The following is a 15,690-nucleotide window of genomic DNA, read 5'->3' as shown; positions in this document are numbered from 1 at the left end:
TTTTTTAACGGTGGTGTGGGGGGGAATGGGATCAATATCATGTCATTCCCCTGGCTAAAATCTTGGCAAGCTGTAAGCGTAATAGAAAGAACTCCACCTCAGTTGCCACTTGTTCCCATCACTCTTTCGTTATAGCACACTACTGAAATTAATCATCAGATTCCAATATCTGTCTCCTCAGTTGATTTCTCTTGATAAGCATAACTTTTGCTCCAACTTCATTTTATTTTCAATGTTGTTGTTCCTATTCTGATTCTCCACGTTCTTACTTTCTTACTTTCTTTTGGCTAAACATCGCTTTTCTTCATCATTTGTTTGTTCTAATGATGCGAAGTGTCTAGTTTACAAGTTACAGTTCCTTGTACTGCTTGGGTAATTCTTATCCGATTTCTCACTTCGCCAAAACCTTTCTTTTCTGGTGCTAAAGATTAATGTCTCCAACTTGTTTGGATTCATGTGTAGGTTCAGTTGGTATGCTATAGTTCCTTGTGCGTGCTGCCCATTATTTTCTCATGATGCAGAATGTGTTAAAAAAAAAGTAAATAAATAAAACAACTATTTGTTTCAGATTGCATTTATTATGTTTTTTTAACATAAAACTTGAATTGTTTAAATTTGTTTTTCCAGAAAAATGATGATTTACACCTTATGTCCCATCTTTGTATTTTATTCCTTCTCCTTAAATATCACTGTAATATTCTATGCGTGAATAACCTATCCGCGGCATTAGTTTTCTCTTGGTGCAAGTTTCTTTTCAGGATGTTCGTTTTTTAATGTCTTTTCAACTGGCTTTACATGTAATAGGATAGTGCATATGGTAGAGGCAATGAGTACGTCTTAGAAGACATGACTTTCTTGCAAGAGGAGGAGGTCTTTCCAACTGTTAATTCTTCTGATATTTCTGCAACTGAAAAAGTTAAGGAAACCGTAAATCTATCTAATCCCCCTGCAAAAGAAGAAGAAGAAAATGGAAACAATGAGGCAGTGGAAGGAAAGCAAAATGGAAAGAGAAAACTGGATGACAAGGAAGCTACGAAGAAGGTTTACTGTTTTTTATTTGTGATTTCAGAATTGATTATTTCTTTTTTTTTTTTTTTTCGTTTGTTGGGTATTTGACTTCCTTTTTGTTTGTCTTGATATTGAAACTATTTGACTAATTTTTGCTGATCCTGAACCTATTGGTTGCTGCCCGCTGTGTCTTCTTTTGTACTTATTTTTTCATTGTGCAGGAAGCCAATAAACCTCCTGACAGCTGGTTTGAGTTAAAAGTCAATACACATGTCTATGTGACTGGCTTGCCTGATGATGTTACACTTGATGAAGTAAGCTTTAATTATTGTTATTTCTTGTCCTAGCATATTACTTGTGGCTAGGTGCTAAAGGAATTCATTGCAGGTGGTGGAAGTATTCTCCAAGTGTGGGATAATAAAGGAGGTGCATATTTTTTACTTTTTGTTAAATTATTTAGTTTGCGTTTTATTTTTGCATGGTCTTGCGTGCTGGGATTGTCCTCCTCATGTAGAACTGAAAGAAGAGATGGTATTAAGTTAGAGAAATAGAACCAATAGAGATTAGAAAGAGAATGAGAACTCGAATAAATTTGAAATCTCAATATTCATTCAACTATTAAGTCCGAATTGAAAATATAATGGATAGGTCTATTAATAGAGAAAGAACAAGTAATAATCAGATAAACTCAATCCAGTATGAGATGAACTTAATCAAACCTAAATAATCCAAAAGTCCTAATAGATCAACATAATTTTAAATTTCTAGCTATCTATATCTTGTTCCTCATTGCATTCATTTCGATGTCATGGGAAAATTATCCTTTTCTTCTGTAACTTTGGATTTATGGAGCTTTTGATTGAATGTGGAATTAATCTTTGGCTTTGTTTCTCTTTCACAAATTTAAAATGTTGTACTTTCCCCAAAAAAAAAAAAATGTAATATGCTATGGGTTCTTATTGTGCTTCACACACTCTCTCATACAATAGAATGTGTCATTCTTTTAAACTATCTCGTTCTAAACAAACACATTTAATAATCCATAGGATCCAGAAATGAAAAAGCCTCGTGTAAAGCTGTATGTTGATAAAGAGACTGGAAGGAAGAAAGGAGATGCACTTGTTACATATCTGAAGGTACTGGCTTTTGCATAGACTTTGCTTATGAAATTTGAACTTTCTTTACTCTTCCTGGGGTTCATTATGTGTATGTGTACTTTAGGAACCTTCAGTGCCTCTGGCTTTGCAAATTTTGGATGGATCACCTCTACGTCCGGGTGACAAGATTCCAATGTCAGTCACCCAGGCTAAGTTCGAGCAGAAAGGTAACAACTCCAATCGTTTAACTGTATTAGGGTGTAATTTATATCACTTGTACCTCATTTGACACATCAGATTTGGTAGTTTTTATTTTTGTATATTGAATTATACACAATAGTTAAATACTGTACTAGTAATGCAATTTAGTAAAACACAAAAACATATGTATGGGACACTCCTGATGATTGCTTGCCTACCTTCTATGAAAGAATCTCCATCCAATCTCTGTCTTGTACGTGATTAGTCTATGAGTTTCCGTTACTCATAATGCAGGGGAGAGGTTTATCTCCAAGAAAGTAGACAATAAGAAGAAGAAGAAACTTAAGAAGGTAGAAGACAAGATGCTTGGCTGGGGTAGGTTCTCTTATGTTGCACCCTCTCTAATGCTTTATTTTATTCTGTAAGTTGACCATATACTGCATGCTGCTTCATTTTTCCTTATTGTTTCCTTCCAGTTTATTTGATATTCTGGACGTCATTTGCCGTTGATTGATCTTTATGTCCAAGAATCTTTTTTATTTTTTATTTTTTCCAAAATAATGTGGAAATGTTTACTAGACTTTGTTTCCCTTTTCTATTTACGTTCCAGATTTGCATTCGGCATTTTATTTTTATCAATTTGGTTGAAATGTGTTGTTTCTTAGTTGGGGAAGAAAAAACTAAAAGAAAAACTATAACTGTTCTACTTGTAGCACGTATTAGTCTGAGATTGTAATTTGTACTTTTTTAATGCTGGTGATTTTTTTTTTTTTTTTTTGGTTGGAAAAATTTTAGGTTTATCTTTACATGCTGTTCCAATCTAGAGTTTTGCACTTATTCATTGACAGGTGGCCGTGACGATGCAAAGGTGTCTATTCCAGCTACCGTTGTTCTTCGGAACATGTTTACCCCTGCTGAAATGAGGGTAGGTTGACTGTTGTGAAATCTCTTCTCAATAATTATTTTGCATTTGATTCGATTACTGAATAATGCCCTCTAAGATTGCCCTTTTAGTAACTAGTCAGTTCTTGAGATGCGTGCTTAGGAACGCTTTCTAAAATGTAAAAGGCACGTTTCCTAGGCTAAGTATCTATTAAAACACATTGCCGTCTTCCCTGTAAATCATTTTTGAGGGTTTCTGGATTTAGTATATTGTTCTCTGCATGTTTCTGACCTCTTTTTTTTTTTCCCCGATGATTCTTACAATGCGTAGAGTGTTGTGTAATTGGTTTTCTCTTCATTCCTTTTTTTTCATGCGGGGGATTCATTGTGCCCTTTTTTTCTCTTTATTTCTTATCACTAAATTTCAGCTTTCCTAAGAGTATGGGACAAGCCCCTATACACAAGGAATGATCCAACTGTTTACTGCACCTTGTATGAAACTGAGAGTTTACTTTACTTTTACAGGCCGATGAAAATTTACAATTGGAACTCGGTGAAGATGTTCAGGAGGAATGTTCCAAGCTTGGTCCAGTGGACTCCGTTAAGGTAATCCTACTGTCTATTTTCTTTCACATAGATTATAGATTTGCAGCGATCATTTCTATTGTATGTTATCTTCAAATCTTCGACAACATCCACCATAGCTGGGCATGTTTGTAATGATCATTGCTGACTAATCCAAAAGCCTTGTTCAAGAATTTTCGTCTATAGTTTGAAGTATGCCTTGTTCAATTTTCTCTTTTCACATGATTGGTTCCACCTTTTACTGTTTGCTTTGACAAAGGTTACGTCCAAACCTTTCAGATGTCTTGCCAAACATGCTAAAAAACATTGTTTCTTGTCAAGTATGGAATTGAGATTACTAAACAACTGCAGCTGCTCTTCTTTGGTGACCAAGACTACTTTTATTTTTGTGTTGTTTAAATACCACGGTAAACTGAAGAAACTTTAGCTTTCCCACGACTGTCTTCGTTATTTTCTGATAAGGTTACAATGACACAAGCGTCTTTTGGTGTTGCATTTTCTGTTCGCTGGATCACTTATTTGCTCCTTTATTTCAGTGTCATGATATATTATCAGGGTTGGCTTGTAGAATGTTTTAACTAACTTAAGAAAGAGGAGTTTTATGAAGTATCCCTTGTTGTCAACATATTTATAAGTCGCTGGACTTTTGCTCTAATTTGGTTGGCATATCCATGTCCTAATTGTCTTCTTAAATAAAATTTGTGTTTAATTTTGTTGCAGGTCTGCGAGAATCATCCACAGGGTGTTGTTTTAGTGAAATACAAGGACAGGAAGGACGCTCAAAAGTGCATAGATATGATGAATGGAAGATGGTAATTTCTTGAAACCCTTCTGTGTCATGTTTGAAATTTACATACTAAAAAATAGTTTTATCTGTTGGCTGTCGCTGGCTCTTCCTTTGCAAGTTGGATTTGGTGTTAATTCAGGTTAGGTTTAGTTTATAATTGATCTTTGTTTCTATTTAGGTTCGGTGGTAAGCAGATACATGCGAGCGAGGATGATGGTGTCGTTAACCATGCTTTGGTCAGGGATTTGGTAGAGGATGCTGCGCGGTTGGAGCAGTTTGGTACTGAACTTGAAGCTGACTAAGTCAATTTCAACTACACAGTTTTTCCATCTATACATGTGGTTCCATACCAGTTTTTCCTTGTAAAATTCCCAGACCAGAAAAATCTTTCATGACGACTTTTGTGCTTTTAGAATAGCCCTCTTGGTTTTCGTATAGGATTTGAAATAGCTTATGGCCATTTGTAAAGAATTTGTGAGGAATTTTGCAAAAACTACTTTTACCTGCGAAAAAACAAGATCGTCTGGAATTGGGACCCTTAATTTGGTATTGTTGATCAGGCTGCCTCTTGCCTTGAAAGGATTGAATGCTAGAAATTTTTTATTCGGCTTCCAAGAACTCGAAACGGCTGTTAAATTATATATATATTTTACACGACTTTTTAATGTCGTTTTCCGAAACAGCAAATTGTGAAATGTCCTTTGTGAAAAACAGGTCGATCGACCAATCTGGCTGGCTGAGGGTGAAAAATTGCGATCTCTTTCTCTTGAGTTTTGGGAAGTGGTGGTGAAATTTTCAAAATTAGGCTGAGAGAACCATTTTACAGTTGTTTTTCTTTCATTGTATGTATTGATTGAAACATATATCAGTTGCCCATAACTTAAAACAAAACAAAAGCAATGCAAATACGTAAGGCCTATCTAAGTATAATTATCTGTTTTGTTTTTCTTTCTTTTTTTTCTTTTTTAAGTACGACGGCTATTGAAACTATCTTGTGTGTGTTTTTGTGCCGTTTGTTTTCCCGGCAAATACATTTCGGTACCTGTGGCTAATGAAATCCGTCCAAAATCTATAATTGCATCTTTGAACAGCTAAGTACTTGTTCCACGAAAAACAAGAAGAAATTTGAATTTAAAGCTTTATACCCCAAATCAATAAAAAGAAAGAAACAAAAAAATGTTTCAAGTACAAGAGTACGTTCTTTTAGAGTGTGACTTGAGTGTAATTTTTAAGTTGAATTTAAATTATATCTTGAGTTGAAATTGTAACTTAAATAAAATTAAATAAAATTGAATAAAATTGAAACTTAAAAGAACGGGAACTTAAAATAAGTTGTAACTTGAGTTTCAACTTTTTCTGAATTTTGTTACAAAAGAACAACCCCTAAGTAATATTAAATCCATGATATGCACAATTCCAAACCTTTTGGTAACTAAATGTCCTGTAAAAATTTACAAATATTAGTGGACGTTTGGTTCATAAATTCAAAATCATAATTCAGAATACTGTAACGAGTCACGAACAATGACATGAATCTACCAATCAAACGCACAGTTTTTTTTTCTTCTTTTTATTTTATCCAATCTCTATATTCCTGATCAGTCTTCAATCTACTACCAGCAGCATCCCATGTTCCCTTTGCTTAGGGAAGAAAAACCTGCCTTCGCCCTCAAAATACAAGACACGTACACGTTAGAGATGAAAAACCCGCCTTCTTTTTCTTTTATCCAATCTCTATATTTCTTTTATCCTATGTTCTCTTTGTCTCTCTCTTCGCTTTTCTCTTTAATTGATCAATTAAAGGGGTAGATAAAATCTAAAATAGTACTAAGATGGCGGTCATTTTAGAGAGCAAACTCCAAATGCAAATCACAGTTGTAATCAGAATAGTTTAGAACCTGTGAACCATCGCCTGGAATCAGCCCCACGCCATCGAACAAGCGTAATTGACAACTAGTTTACCATCAAAACCAAAATTCTGCACATCAAAGCATTAACAAATTTTTTTTAAAAAAAAAAGGGTCAATACCTATTCAAAAAAAAAAGAGAAAAAAGAAAAAAGGGAAAAAGGTCAGTGCTAAAAATGTACTTTTAAAAAATATAGATTTATAAATAGATAGATAGATACAAGCAAATACAATACCAAATACACAATCATCTATAAAACATCGCTACAATGATTCACGAATAGAAAGCAAAGAAAAAATCAAGAGCCGTTTTATGCAGTTCTATAAAGCATTCAGCTGTAGGTTCAGCTGTTCAAGTGATAAGCATATGTAATTATTTTTAAAAGGATCATATATTACCACATGAATAAACTGGGGAAAAAAAAAAACAAAACAAAATAAAAGGAAAAAAAAAAAAAAACATAACAAAACAAAATCAGAGAAGTCAAACAGACAAAAAAGTTGAAACGTATGAGAACAAGGGCATTGGTAGTGTCCAGTGGGAGGATACTGCAGAAAGTGTTCTATGAGAAACAGTTGTCCGACAGAGCATAAATATTTTACAATATGGACTCTTTCAGTACCAATTCTTTGAAAGTATCACATTTGAAAGAATAACAGGTTTCCCCTATGCATTTGGCCATCAATTCATAGTATTTTAACAATAATTCCATGATTGTTTCTCAAGATCTGCTACCAATTGATCAGAAAAAGAGGCCCTAAGAACATACATTATAGAGGTCGATGACAGATTCATCAGGGTTCGGGGAGAATGCGCTGTTGACATACACAAACTACAAAACCATGAAAAACAGATCAATCCTCTTAAACTTGGAGAGAAAGAATCAACCAGAAGAAATAACAGAAATCATCTACCAATGTATCTCGGTGAAGTTGTCGCCTTAGAAAATCAATAACCTTTGCAAATTTGTCAGTTCCAGGTATCTGCCATACAGGAACAACATCTGATTACTCACACTACTACATCAGAATGTTATCTCTTTGCAGGAAATACATCTAAACCTCTCAAAAGCCCGTATGCAGAATTGAATTCAATTCAGTTCAATTGTACTAACAAATTTAAATCAAGGGTAAAAATTTTTACACTACATAAACCTTAATACTAATCTTCAGAAAAAAAAAAGACAAGCTTCCAGAAAGTCAGTGAAATGCATAATTCAACTACAACTACATACAAAATTTTAAATCTTTGATTAAATTTCCACTACAGAAACCCAAAATAATCATCAGAATCAGAGCAAATAGAAAAAAAATAAACACAGCAACAATTAAAACCCTAAATTTCAGAGAGCGTGAAGTACAAAAAACCTTGAACTTGGCTTGCTTGAGTATAGGAGCATCGCCTGTGGCTCTCAGATGAACAACCACTGCACCCAAATTTGAACGCCCAAAACCAAAATTAAATAATTGCAAAACCAACCTCAAACTCAAAAATTCCCAATTTTAGAATCAAGAAATTCGATTTGGGGCTCACCTTTTCGAACAGCGCTCGGAGATTCGGTACCGCTCATCGCCTTTCTCGGATCAAAACATTATTGCCCCGAATTTGCTATTTTCTCGAATTTTCCCGAGAAAATGTTTTGAGGGAAAATTAGGTCAAACTACTGACGATGAAAAATGGGCAACATAAAAAAAATAAAAATATTTCCTCAAGAAAATCGTACCCTTCACTCGGTTTTGTTCACTTAATTGATGTCGTTTTCCCAATAGTTAATCGTTTTATGTTATCGTTGTCGTTTTATATGACTGTCGTGTAAGCTCACACGAACGTCACCAGTAACAAAGCAAGATGCCTTACAGCTAACACATCACTTCATTTATTATTATTTTTTTAATAGAAAAAAAAAAAGAAAAGCAAAAACTAGCCGTTACAACAACCGATACGGACTCATAATTATTTGGTGAAATTGAAAATTATATTCCTCGTAACGGTCAGATTCCTCTCTACAGCAAATATAACCGTTAAACCTCTCCCTATATCTTCCACTCCCCAAACCCATTCACTCTCATCACCATTTTCTCTCATTTTCATTCCAATCTCAACAAAAAAAAAAAAGAAGAAATCTCCAATACCCACTTCCAAAAACCAATCCAACTCAAAGAAATTCCCCGATTTTTTGATCGAATTCTGGCAATTCCCGACATGGGTCTCCCCATAGATGATGCTCCTCATGCCCGCTACTACCACACCCACAAGGCTTTCCTCTTCTGCAACTACATCCTCCTCGGCGCCGCCTCCAGCTGCATCTTCCTGATGCTCTCGCTCCGCCTCATCCCCTCCGTCTGCGGCGTCTTCCTCATCCTCCTCCACGTCCTCACCATCGTCGGGGCCGTCTCGGGGTGCGCGGCCGCCTCCGCGGGGACCGGGAAGTGGTACGGGACCCACATGGTGGCGACGGTGCTGATGGCCATCTTCCAGGGGTCGGTGTCGGTGCTGGTGTTCACGAGGACGTCGAGCTTCTTGGAGAAACTTGAGTCATACGTAAGGGAAGAGGATGGGGCTGTGATACTCAAATTGGGAGGTGGATTGAGTGTGTTGATATTTTGCTTAGAATGGGTGGTTTTGACGCTTGCCTTCTTCTTGAAGTATTATGCTTATGTTGAAGGAGGAGATGGAAAGGCAATGGTGGTCAGAAGGAGTGCCAAGGTTAAGCAGGAGGAAGGTTTGAAGTTTCAGCAGGAGGAAGATTTGAAGGATTGGCCGTGGCCTTTCCAAGTTTGAACTTTTTTTCTTACTATTTTTCGTTTTTTGGGGTCTCATTGACATCACTATCCATGATATGGTGATATATTAGATCTCTATATATGCGTGTATTGTATTGTTTCATTCTTTTTTTCATGTTTCGTTTTGCTTATTGGGTTATTTGTTCAATTCGTTATATATATGTTGATGAGATGACTATTCTATTGTTATAGAATTATTGACACGGATTCCTAACCTCACACATTTAATAGGTGACAGTTTAATTTTTATTTTTTTAATTTTATTATAATGGTCGCCAACGTCATTAAATTGATGTAATTAAATCATTTCCCACGTTAAAGAACAACTAACGTGCACACCAAAGTGTCGTTAATTTGAATTTTATTTGCAGTGTATCAGTCAAACCAACTTGAAGAAGTAACCAAAGTGTCGTTAATTTGAATTTTATTTGCAGTGTATCAGTCAAACCAACTTGAAGAAGTATGTCGGCAATTTTTACCGACTTCTGCAAGTAACTCTCTTGAAGCTTCTCTTGGGTATCAAAAGTAACAATTCTGGAAAAATATGATGTTTTTTATTATCTTTGAAAAAAAATCCAAAAAATTAAAAAATGTTGGAGAAAAAATCTAATTAATGATTTGTTCATTTCTCAGCTTTTTCTAATTAGAGAAGTGTTAATTCTCAATTTTTACTTCAATGCAAATATCCTTTGTAACGAAAAAAGAGATCCATGATGAAGCAAGAATCCAAAATCCTTCAAGCAGAATCAGCAAATAATCTCCGTAAAAAACTGATGAAAGACAATTCCTGAGTAAACCGTTTTTTCCTTTCATTTTCAGCACATACTTTGCACATTTTCATAGAAAATTTCACTCATTATTGGGAGGAACAAACTCTAGAAAACTTGCACATTTCTAAGATATAAAAATAACAATTGTTTCTACTAATTTCAGAAGACAAACGACACACAAACTATATAGTTCCTTTTTTGTTTCTAGTTGATCTAAATGCGATCAACTCAAGACTGCAGCAACGACAGTATCTACAAAAACCCATTGTTTGCTTTGTGATATGAGATAGGTAAAAGGGTGATTGATTTGTGACCAAAACCAGCAACACTTCTTCAAACCTTTACTTCCCTGCCAAATATCCAGCTAAAGGGAACAATTGATGAGGCTTGCTTGGCCCTTCCCTGGGCCCTCTCTTCCAATTTCCTAATCCTTGGTGGCAATCCACACACGAAATCTTGCGCTCTCTGCCCCTCGCCGGAAAGGCCGGTCAATTTCTCTATTTTCCATCTCCCCACCAGAAACTCCAGGATATCAGCATAGTCCCTCACGGTATAAACTCCGAGCCGCTGGGCAACAGCAGAGAAATGCTCAAAGAGGTTGTCATCCTTGCCATCGTACATCAAGTGGGCTGGCATGGATATCTTCTTCTTCATCATGTCGGCTAAAGCCATGACGGTGCCGTCTGGGTCAATCTCAAAGAGCTTCTCTACTATCTTTGTGTAGGCAGTTTCATGGCGCTTTTCGTCTGCAGCAATGGTGCCGCATATCTGCGCCAGCTTCAGGTCCCCGTGCTCCTTGGCTTGTCGGGCTGTATTCCCATGGGAGATGAACGTTGCCCTCTCTTGGAAAGAGGTGTAGATGAAACCGAGGTACGGGTTGTTTTCCGTTTTGGGGTCCTAGCAAAAAATAAGAAGAAGAAGAAACAAAGCTAAGAACAAAGGACTGACCTAAAACATGATAAGTAACAACATATATAACGTTAACAAATTTAAAAATCACTTGCTTAGTTGACAAACAAATAATTTGTACGTCCCAAAGCAGTAATTTTGCCCCAGTTTGTCATCATACTTGATTAGAGATTATTGAAAAGAACCATTTATTGACAACAAGAAATTGATGCAAAGGCAGGGCAATGGAGACTGCCGTGATCAAGCAAATATGTTAATACTTTTAAATTAGACAATGACAGTCCTGTTCCGGTTACATATTAGTTATTCTATTGGTTTACCTAAAGGAGACAAAGCTTTTAACACGAAGGAACAATCAACAAGGAGGCTAATGAAATGAATACGAAGCAACAGAAGACTTTCCTTCAAAAATTTTACAGGACTAGCACCAGTTCTTAAGCGTCACATATACTCTCTAGCAAATGCAAGAACTTCTCCAAACAAATTCTAAAGGAAAATCTTTCTAACAAGATCAAGAGATCCAAGATGCTAGTGGCTTAAACATGGTTCATTTTGGACTCTTTTTCCATCTTTCCCTATTATATAGCTTTGAAAAACTATCCAGATTATTGCCACTAAATAGTAAGTAGTGAAAAACAAGTAAAACTGAGAAAGCAAGGAGTGAAAAAGATTAAGCAAGCTCTCACCATTCCTGACCCAATAAGGTATTGAATAGTCTTCTCAATTTGCTTCATGTCTACTCGTCCAGATAGATAAAGATACTTGTTGAGAAGGTCTCCATGCCTATTCTCCTCGGCAGTCCATGCCCTATTCCATATTGCCCACGAAGTAAGGCTTGCACCAGTCTCGTCTCGAACCCCATCAAGGGTATTGAGCATAGTTTGGTAGGTTGGGAGAGCTTCTTCAGTTATCATATCCCCGACTAAAACTACAAAGTAGTCGTCGGGGATTGCTTTTGCCCTTTCTCTCAACTCCTTTACTTGATCGTAAAACCCGTCGGACTCCGGATCTGGAAGAAAGTCCTGCGGCTGCCAACACTTCTCCACCGGTTTTAAGTGCACCAGAATGTTGTCTTCGGCCCATTCATCCAATGACTTGAAAAGCTCAACTTTTTGAGGGGGCAAGGAATGTGTTACTTGAAGATGAACCTCCCTTGGGGGCAAACAGGGCTTCTTCAAATTTTCTGTCTCCCTACAACAGGAAAAAAGAGTCAGAAATATGTACACATATAAAATGAATGTTTTAAGAGTTATTATACATAAACTTGAACCGTGAACAGTAGCATTAAGGACCGACAAAAAGCCAGGAACTATCATCTAATGTTAAATTAGTTAACAATTTGAGTTGTGAATCCCACACTCAAGGATTTTTTTTCCCCATCTTTTCTCCCCTTATCCCCTAGTTTCTGACATTATACACAAAGTTCAATGATAGATTTTAAAGGGACACATTGAGTATTGAGTCCTACCTAACTTCAGATATAATTTTTACTTTTATTTTCCCTATAGGATTATGTTTAATAAGACACACACAGGTCTATACACTCAACTATTTACTTAAACTACCCGAAGGTCCCAAACCAAATTATGATTGGTTTTTCTGGGGAAAAATATACTCTGCAGTGTAAATGAATCAGTAACTAGCAACATGTGAAGTCTTTTAGGATACAACTTCTAAAGCAAGCTAGTAACTTGACTGATAATACAAACAAAACAATGCAAGTCTCTAGTGAATGACTGCATTATTTAAGAGAGTAAGTTCAATGGTCAAGTTTTCAGATGGAAAACACTAATTGGTATTCTTGCACAGAATAGTCATTTAGCAATTCAAGTAATAGATATGGTAGCCAACCGAAAATGGGAAAACAAAAATAAATCACGAAAAAAGAAAACCAAATCATTGGTCAGAATTATAAAAATTGTTTCATAGGAGGACAGGGTAGCACATGAGTCTAGCAAATGATTGGTTTTGCAATATAAAAAGAATAAAAAGAGGGAGATAGATTTTGTTTACAAGTTTTCTCGTATCTAAGTATACCCACCAAAGAAGAAACAAGACCAAACTTGACCAACTACCACCACCAGACAAAAAATAGTTAGTCAAAGACGAAGCTACCAAATCTGTGAAGATGAGAACTATAGTCCAACATTTCAGGTATAAAAATATGTAATTATTGCTCATCAAGCGCACAACAAAAACTGAGCTAAACAACAGGGGAAAAGATCATGTTCATGGAAAATAAAAAAGAAAATATGGTTTAACTAACTGAAAATGAGAGGGAGAGTTATTATAATATAGCAGTCGCATTCACATGAGTAGAAACACTCAGCAAGATTATCAAAAACTTTAACAAAAGAAAATACTAAAACTTGAAAACAAAAACTGGAAAGGATGCAATAGATCAACTAATGTGAAACAAGAACGTGAAAAAAATCTTTAAAAAAAAGGATCAACTAATGTGAAACAAGAACGTGAAAAAATCTTTAAAAAAAAAAAGGATCAACTAAGTGGAACAATTTTAAGAACATATTAATGCTTTATGCCCCACTACATAGATACACAATGTGACAATGAAACAGGGAAAACCATTATTATATTAGTTTGTCTCCAAAAAAAATTAGGGGAAAATAAAAATAAACACAACCAACAACCAAAAAAAAAAATCATACCTAATTCTCAACTAATGAGAAATGCATACAAACATAAAACTCCACATGCAAATCTCAAATCAGATCCAGAAAATCCACTAAAAAGATTATGAGTAGTCAACACCCTAAAAAAACAAGAGAAAGAACCCAAAAATAAACACAATAAACAAGTGATTATCATAATAAACTTTTAAAAAGAAGAAAATATATATCTATACATTTTTGTAACCGACATTAAATTGAAATTTCTCTGCATGCAGAGAATAAACCAAATAGAAAACTCAAAGTTAGGTCAGAGACCAACCATCATGAGAATTAAATACAAAAGGAAAGAAAAAACACCCATATCGAAATAAACATAAAATTGAATGACAAAAATTAAAGAAAAGAAATCCATGCATGGCATCGTCATCAGAAACTGACATGCACCACATGTACATCAACCAACATGCAGAGCTAAATACAAAGATAAAATAATTATGTCATAGATTTGTCCAAATGAAACACAATGGAAATTAGATTAGAATAAAGGAAGATGAAAAAATAACCCCTTCAAAAATGTGTATACATATACATGATGAACATTGAAATCAAACAATTTGAGTCCAGATATAGCAAAATAAAGGATAAAACACCAATGACCCAGATCAATAAAACAGCTACAAATTAATATGCCAAAAGAACAAAGAAATCTAGCAAACCCATGAAAAAGAAAGAGAGAGAAAGAGACTAACTTGGGAACGGAGTGGAGAGTTGAAGCCATGGAGATTGTGGGAGATCTGCAATTGAGAAAGGGTTTATTAGAAGACGATGATGGGAACGTCATCACTGAGCCGAGTCTGAGAAGAGCCATTTTTTGTCTTTCTTTCTTCTTTTTCTACTTTTTTTTTTCTGGGTAATATTTTTCTCTTCAAATCGATGAATTTGAGGAATGTCTGTGAAAACCCAACAAAGGAAAATGGAGTTCCGCAGAGACACACTCGCAAGAGAGGAGAGAGAGAGAGGGGGGCAAATATTTGTTTGTTGGGCGAGGGAGAGAGAGGGAAAGAACGGAAGTTAACATTAAAAAGGCCTGATTTCCAACAAGCCACTAGTTTTTAGCTTATTTACAGTATTGTCAATTTAATTTTTTTTTTTTTTTTTTTTTAGACGGCAATTTTTAATCCCCCACGGGGAAAAGAAAAGAAAAAAATCTATTTGTCCTTTCTGGCAAAAACTTTTTTCTCATTAACGATTGCTTTCCAATATGCCACTGGTTTTCTATGTTATTTACATTATTGCCACCATTCTTTTTCTTGGATTTTATTCCTATATGTAATATTTAGGCAATATTCATTTCGCTGATTCGAGTTTAGAATTCGAGTTTTTCTACAGTAAAAAACTCTCATAAATAATCACATCTAATTTTTTTACTACAGTAAAAAACTCTCACATAAAATCACATCTCAACTCGAATTCTAAACTCGAATCAGCGAAATAAACAGAACCTTAAGTCTCTTAAGACGGTAAAATTTAATTCCCACTGTGATGTAAGACGGCAAATTTTGATTAGTATCTTAAATCATGAAGCTAGAGTGCTTTCCAATATGCCACTGCTTTTCAATGTTATTTACATCATTGCCACTATCGAAATTGGAGAACAATTTTGATTAGGCGGCTAATTTTGATTAGCATCCTAAAATCATAGTTGGAGAAGGACAAGCTCTTATTTGTTCACATTCTTCTTTACTATGTTTTGAAAGCAAGAGTCATTCGTTGCAAAATAAAAATAAAAATAAAAAGAGCAAGACTCATAAATTAAGATCTTTTTCCCTCTTTCTTCCTTGTTTATATCTCTTGGATTCTCCTTCCACTTTGGACTTAATTTTTTTGTTTTTTGTTTTTGTTTAAGTATAAAACTATTGTTGGCTCACCTTCTAACAAGTTAAGCTTTTAGAATAAATTGATAAACGAACATAGTATCATAGCGGAATGTTCTGAGTTCAAACTCTCGTAATTGCACTCTTTATCCTCATTTAAAATTATCATGTATTGGGTCTTTAATATATCTTATACTTAAATATTCACGTATTGGGCTTTCTAATTAATTTACCCACACGGGTTGCCTATTGT

The 15,690-nt window shown here is 35.2% G+C and overlaps 4 protein-coding genes across 7 annotated transcripts in view; 2 read left to right on the top strand and 2 right to left on the bottom strand.

The window, feature by feature from the left end:
• The window catches only part of LOC21395028 (splicing factor U2AF-associated protein 2), a 7,987-nt gene extending 2,802 nt beyond the window's left edge, over positions 1-5,185 (top strand). For both annotated transcript variants that reach the window (XM_024174449.1, XM_024174450.1), the window contains 10 exons: positions 805-1,041; positions 1,230-1,322; positions 1,396-1,434; positions 2,055-2,144; positions 2,230-2,332; positions 2,601-2,681; positions 3,155-3,231; positions 3,714-3,794; positions 4,494-4,585; positions 4,739-5,185. In XM_024174449.1, coding sequence (XP_024030217.1) covers positions 805-1,041; positions 1,230-1,322; positions 1,396-1,434; positions 2,055-2,144; positions 2,230-2,332; positions 2,601-2,681; positions 3,155-3,231; positions 3,714-3,794; positions 4,494-4,585; positions 4,739-4,862 — 1,017 coding nt within the window. In that variant the 3' untranslated portion in view covers positions 4,863-5,185. The remainder of the gene's footprint in view (positions 1-804; positions 1,042-1,229; positions 1,323-1,395; positions 1,435-2,054; positions 2,145-2,229; positions 2,333-2,600; positions 2,682-3,154; positions 3,232-3,713; positions 3,795-4,493; positions 4,586-4,738) is intronic.
• Positions 5,186-5,897: 712 nt separating this feature from the next.
• On the bottom strand, positions 5,898-8,207 carry LOC21395027 (ubiquitin-like protein ATG12). Of its 3 annotated transcripts, none has more exons than XM_024174455.1 (6): positions 8,002-8,207; positions 7,836-7,894; positions 7,383-7,451; positions 7,238-7,300; positions 6,459-6,538; positions 5,898-6,228 (listed from the first exon to the last, which is right to left on the bottom strand). In XM_024174455.1, exons 1-5 carry the CDS (start codon positions 8,036-8,038, stop codon positions 6,479-6,481), a joined length of 288 nt encoding a protein of 95 aa, XP_024030223.1. In that variant the 5' UTR covers positions 8,039-8,207; the 3' UTR covers positions 5,898-6,228; positions 6,459-6,478. The 3 variants fall into 3 exon arrangements, with proteins under 3 accessions (XP_024030223.1, XP_024030224.1, XP_010109945.2); XM_024174456.1 differs by having other exon boundaries at positions 5,898-6,221; XM_010111643.2 differs by having other exon boundaries at positions 5,898-6,538; positions 8,002-8,205.
• A 297-nt stretch (positions 8,208-8,504) lies between these two features.
• On the top strand, positions 8,505-9,448 carry LOC112094174. The gene has a single exon (XM_024174458.1). It carries the CDS (start codon positions 8,671-8,673, stop codon positions 9,247-9,249), a length of 579 nt encoding a protein of 192 aa, XP_024030226.1. The 5' UTR covers positions 8,505-8,670; the 3' UTR covers positions 9,250-9,448.
• A 596-nt stretch (positions 9,449-10,044) lies between these two features.
• On the bottom strand, positions 10,045-14,600 carry LOC21395026 (stearoyl-[acyl-carrier-protein] 9-desaturase, chloroplastic). The gene is made up of 3 exons (XM_010111642.2): positions 14,313-14,600; positions 11,617-12,121; positions 10,045-10,918 (listed from the first exon to the last, which is right to left on the bottom strand). The coding sequence occupies exons 1-3, from the start codon at positions 14,429-14,431 to the stop codon at positions 10,355-10,357; spliced, it is 1,188 nt and encodes a 395-aa protein (XP_010109944.1). The 5' UTR covers positions 14,432-14,600; the 3' UTR covers positions 10,045-10,354.
• Between the last annotated feature and the right edge of the window lie 1,090 nt (positions 14,601-15,690).

This window comes from Morus notabilis, unplaced genomic scaffold (assembly GCF_000414095.1).
Source record: "Morus notabilis unplaced genomic scaffold, ASM41409v2 Scaffold2224, whole genome shotgun sequence".
Taxonomy (NCBI): domain Eukaryota; kingdom Viridiplantae; phylum Streptophyta; class Magnoliopsida; order Rosales; family Moraceae; genus Morus; species Morus notabilis.
This window is presented reverse-complemented; position numbering and strand designations above follow the sequence as displayed.